The 5,594-nt window shown below is 32.5% G+C and overlaps 1 protein-coding gene across 3 annotated transcripts in view; it reads right to left on the bottom strand.

The window, feature by feature from the left end:
- The window catches only part of LOC106880647 (protein FAM114A2), a 34,909-nt gene that overhangs the window by 10,252 nt on the left and 19,063 nt on the right, over positions 1-5,594 (bottom strand). For 2 of the 3 annotated variants that reach the window (XR_008265392.1, XR_008265391.1), the window contains exons 10-13: positions 5,250-5,389; positions 3,689-3,764; positions 2,680-2,736; positions 1,182-1,325 (exon numbers count right to left, since the gene is read on the bottom strand). Coding sequence is in view for 1 of the 3 variants with exons in the window: in XM_052972458.1 (XP_052828418.1) it covers positions 1,233-1,325; positions 2,680-2,736; positions 3,689-3,764; positions 5,250-5,389 (366 nt within the window). In the remaining 2 variants the exon portion in view is untranslated. Of the gene's footprint in view, positions 1-856; positions 1,326-2,679; positions 2,737-3,688; positions 3,765-5,249; positions 5,390-5,594 lie in introns of those variants that run through there. The other variant, XM_052972458.1, reaches the window with a different exon arrangement.

Below are 5,594 nucleotides of genomic sequence, written 5' to 3'. Positions count from 1 at the left end.
GAAAACCTTGGTTCTTTTCCCTAAAACTATATATTTATATATATTTAATACTGTGAAACTTAATTTAATTTTAATTTTTAATAAATTGATATTAATTGAGTTTTTACCTGTAATTTTGGATTTTTATCCCTAATATTATTATTTTATATATATAAAGCCCAACAGACATTGGTTGTCTGTTTATATATACTTGCAAAATTTATTTAGTGCATTTAATATAGAATTTTGCACCATTCATTCCTAGAAATATTCAGCTTTTAATCTTGGCAATGATTAGCTAATCACTCATTGCATAGTGACTCAGTATATAACGTTTAATTAGCTTTTTATTTTTAATCACTAAAAATCCTTTTCAAGCTACTTATTCCATTTATAGATTTTGTCAACTCTCATTTATTGTTTTCTCCAACTATCATTTATAATTTTCTCCATTTCTCATGCAATAATCTTTGTTTCCTGTTCAATTGTCAATCAAATGTTATAGAATTGTATTATGTGAATTTTCCATATTCCATGTATAGAGGAAATATGCATGATCTTACTGCATAGCAAGTATACACACACACACACACACACATTTATTAAAGGTTAACTACCTTAGAATTGAACAAGCACTTCAACACATGGATTTTCAAATGTACTGTTGAAAAGATAACTATGTAGTGAAATATTTATAAGATATGTAATACTTAATAAATGAATAGATACTCTACATTATTATGTATTGAAACAGCTGTAAGGTGTGTAATACTTAATAATAAATGAACAGATACTCTACATTATTACATATTGAGCCCTTTACAAACTGGTAGTCTTCTCAATCTTCTTTCCAGGACTTATAAATAATATATGCATATTCTATGTGTGTGTGTGTGTGTGTGTGTGTGTGGATGTTCATGCATTGTGTGTATGCAGGCATGCACATGTGGGTGCAGGTGTGTATGCATATGTGTGTGGATATGCTGTGTGTATGCAGACATGCACATGTGTGTGTGTGTGTGTGTGTGTAAGTGTAATGTGTGTGTTTAAATGTTTACCACTTAGTAAGTCATGCTAAAAGATGACAACCAACTGAAAAGAAAAATACGGTATAAGTAAATAGTAACATGAAAGTGATGTCCATCAGTTAGCAGAAGATATCCTCGTCAGCTAACAACTGAATGTAATTGTTGGTTACAGACCTATTCGGTGGTTGAAGATCAGTTTATTGGCTACTGTTTGCAGCATGCACTTTACGACGCTGATGACTTCTCAAGTAGAGCCAATTGCATTATGGGTAAAAGTGCCCGGAAGCCTTCATCAATATATGAACTGCTATTTGATGCCTAAACAAGTACATGAAAAACACAAGAATTAGCAAGGTGCATGTAATATTGAGAGAAGGAAATATTTTTTTTTTTTATGGACAGAAATATTGTACAGATAAGAAAGTAATATTTCAAACACGGTATAGCTGTGAAAACAGCAGAAAGATTGATTATTATTACCCTCATAAAACAGAAAAAGTTGTGAACAAACAGCTGGCTATTTGTTAACAACTTTTCCCATCTTATAAGGGTAATAATATCCAATCTTTCTTCTGTTTTTATGACTATAATGCATTTGAAATATTACCTTGTCTATATAACATGATGCACATTCAACGTTATTAAAAACATAATAAAAGTTTGTTTATATATGTTGTTGCATTACATAGAAATGTTTTTAGTGTTTTACGTTTTATTTTTCCTCTTTTTTTTTTTTGTAGTCATACAACTTTTGTTGATTGTTTTAGAAATTTGAATAAATCTTATCACTTTTCAGACATATGACTATAGACTGTCAAGTAGGAAAAAGTCAGAAATTTCAACACTTGCTTCTCTTCATTTTCAATGCAGAATACAAAGCTATCAAAGCCACTTGAGGCATTTGTGCTGTGTATGGATAAAGTGTTATTACTGAAAGAACTCAACAGAAATGGTTTTCATACTTCAAGGAAGGAAATTAGACCTCTCAGACTCTTCACATTCCAGTTGACCTGTTCAGTCAATGAAAATTGATTGAATGAACTCATGCATGAGGGTATTCAAGCCCATTCCATGCGGAATTGGCCTGGTATATGGGATGCTCTAAAGATACCATTGCCAACACCTTCACTTAATGCAATTAAAATAGATGATAAAAACGAAATAATTTATCTGGCAATTCAATAGTTTTTGTACTTACATTTACTTCCTCGACTAAATATATGGCTTAATCACTTAACTAATCAGTTCAATAGCCTGTCATTTCTCCTTCAACTAAGATAAACTGGATGAAGCAAGAAATAAAGAGCTTTATGCAATATTTAAATGCCCTAACTCTAAGCTACATTACTAGACAAGTTTTAGTCAATGTGGTGTGAATTCTAATGAATTCTTTTAAAATTTCACACTAGTAGAAAAAAAGCTAGTTGAAAAGTTGCTTTTTTACCAATGGGTGAGGAATTTTGAAAGAAATTTACCAAAAAAATGAGAACGTCAATACATATACACATTTACACATACATACATGAATATGTGCATACATACATGCATACATCACACAGAGACACACACCTACATACAAATAGGTCAGTATAGAGAAATACTTATGCATAAATTTTTTCAAACAAAACAGTAGATATCAAAATAATGTATAAAAAAAGCATTCATTTCTTACTTCAAGATAAACATTAGTTATGTATTGGTTGACAGACTTCTTTTCACTCTCTTCTTCCTGCAAGAGGTAAACAAAATCAGTTGAATAATTAACAGTTATATTAAGTAAGACACACAGATTACTGTTTGGAACTAACGTTGCCTCTATTGTTAATAATGATTTTTTACCCAACCCAGTAGTTATTTGTGACATCAATAATTGGATTTCTTAATTGTTTTTTGATATCAGTAGAGGTGAAATTTTGTCAAAGTATGTAGTTGATAGTGGACACTTTCTACCAATGACTCACAAATATGCAGAAATCCTGGGATCTAATTATTCCATCATGGCTTGCTGGATGCTTTTCATCTTCTACTGATTTTTCTGTGCTTTTTTTTTTAGCCCTATATGTCTATCAGATGCTTTATCAAGATGCAAATATCCCAATATTGTGGCTTTCTTACAGTATATTCGCATTAAGTAAGATTTTCAGATTGCTATTCAGAACTAAAACTGTTTCAGTCACAAATCACAAATAATGAAAGTATCATCATCATCATCATTTAACGTCTACTTTCCATGCTAGCATGGGTTGGACGATTTGACTGGAGACTAGCGAACCAGATGGCTACACCAGACTTCAATCTGATCTGGCAGAGTTTCAACAGCTGGATGCACTTCCTAACGCCAACCACTCCAAGAGTGTAGTGCGTCCTTTTTACGTGCCACCGGCACGAGGGCCAGTCCAGCGGTACTGACAACGGCCACGCTCATATATATATATATAAAACACAATTAAAACAAGTCAAAATTAAAATGAAAAACAATACATATTGCAAGTAATAATCTGTGCTCCAAGACTAATTTATATAAGTGGAATATCAAAAGATAAAATAATGAAAAATTTCAAGACTTTGAAATTACAGGCAAATTCAGAGAAACTTGTAGAGAACACCACTGCATGGCATTGAAATACCAGTGTATGAAATAGTAGTAGTAAAAGAGAGTTCTGTAAAAGAGCAATACTTACAGCAATGACTGTATTGAGACATTTGGCGAATTTGGTTGATAGAATGTTAATTTCAGTCCAGAATATTTTAGTCAAACTGAAGAAACAAGCGAGAGAAAAAAAATATTTATTTAGATTTATGAAAAATGAAAAATTTGAATTTTGACACATTATTCACTGAATCTGTTTTTAACAAACATATATACATACAAAACTTGGTTGTTGGAATTTTTTAGTAAAATCGAGCTTCTGCAAGAATATACGAATAAGTATTTCAAATGGATGGTGTGTCCTGGTGATGAGTAAGGGAGATAATCATTTCAAGATAAACATTGGCAGGATTAGAAGTTTGAATTTTAAACCGAAGACCAATAAGACCAAGGAAGAAAATGCATAAGATGTACATATTTAATTATTTTTCTTACTCATTACAAGGATCTTATGTATCATACTTAATGTACATACCCATTGATAAGCCAGTTACTGCAATATATGTACTGAGATAACACATCTCTTATAGATGTGTTGTGTGAAAGCTGTTATCTCAGGATGAATACTGCAGTAACTGGTCTATTAACGGTGAATATATCTTTTATCTTTCACTTGTTTCAGTCATTAGACTGCAGCTATGCTGAGGCACTATCTTGAAGAGTTTTTAGTCGAATGAATTGACCTCCATACTTTCTTTTCCATTAAGCCTGGTACTTATTCTAGCAGTGTCTTTTGCTGAACTGCTAAGTTATGGGGACATAAACGAACCAACACTGGTTGCCAAGTAGTGGTGAGGGACAAACACACAAAGACACACAAACATACACAATGGGCTTTTTTCAGTTTCGGTCTACCAAATCCACTTACAAGGCTTTGGTTGGCCCAAGGTTATAGTAGAAGATACTTGCCCAAGATGCCACACAGTGGGAGTGAACCTGAAACCATGTGATTGGAAAGAAATGTTCTTACCACACAGCCAAGCCTACATAAAGTATGATACACAGCTATCTATAGAATACATGTTTTAATGTGTAAATACTGCCTTATTTATGGGATTGTTTGTGTGTGTTTATGTATATTCCTATAGTCAGTAGGTATATTTGTTTACATTTTTTCTCCAAAAATTTATAAAATAAGAATGATATACTTCTAACAAAAAACTGTATATTTGATTGACACATACAATATAAAAAGTAGACAATAATATTAATGCTCCACTACTAATTTTATGCAGCTAATCAAGCTTATTGTTGTAACAAGTCTTCCCTGAAAAGTGATATACATGATAGTGACTTCTATAAGTTTGTGCTTATACATGAAACCGACAGTATATTATTTAGTTGTCTTCATACATAAACATGTCTAAATATATGTGTTTGTGTGTGTGTGTGTGTGCGCGAGTCTGTCTGAGTGGGCATGCAAATATATGCATCTAAGATAATCAATAAACAAACAGGAATGAATTTAAAGAATAAAAGGAAATTAGAATCTATTCTATAAAATTAGGTAGAGAAATTAAAGAAAAATATAGGTAAAACAAACAAATGAGAAAGAGAAAAAAGAAAAATGAGAGAGAGAGAGAGCAATGTACCTGGCAAGGTTTTTGGCACGATCTTCAACACTTCGTTCAACATCACTTTGCAAAAGAATCAGTTCCCCAGCTTTGTGGAACTGTTCAATTATTTTGGCTGTCAGTTCAGCCATTGACTGGATTGCAACTGTGTAAATTTCCTATAATTATAAATATACATATTAAATGCCAACATTATGTATCATCATCATCATCATCATCATCGTTTAACGTCCGCTTTCCATGCTAGCATGGGTTGGACGATTTGACTGAGGACTGGTGAAACCGGATGGCAACACCAAATCGGACTGGAGCCTGGTGTTGCCATCCGGTTTCACCAGTCTTCAGTCAAATCGTCCAACCCAT

The sequence above is a fragment of the Octopus bimaculoides genome, chromosome 13 (genome assembly GCF_001194135.2).
Source record: "Octopus bimaculoides isolate UCB-OBI-ISO-001 chromosome 13, ASM119413v2, whole genome shotgun sequence".
NCBI classification, from domain to species: Eukaryota; Metazoa; Mollusca; class Cephalopoda; order Octopoda; family Octopodidae; genus Octopus; species Octopus bimaculoides.
The sequence above is the reverse complement of the archived record's forward strand: the minus strand, read 5'-3'. Positions and strand labels throughout refer to the sequence as shown.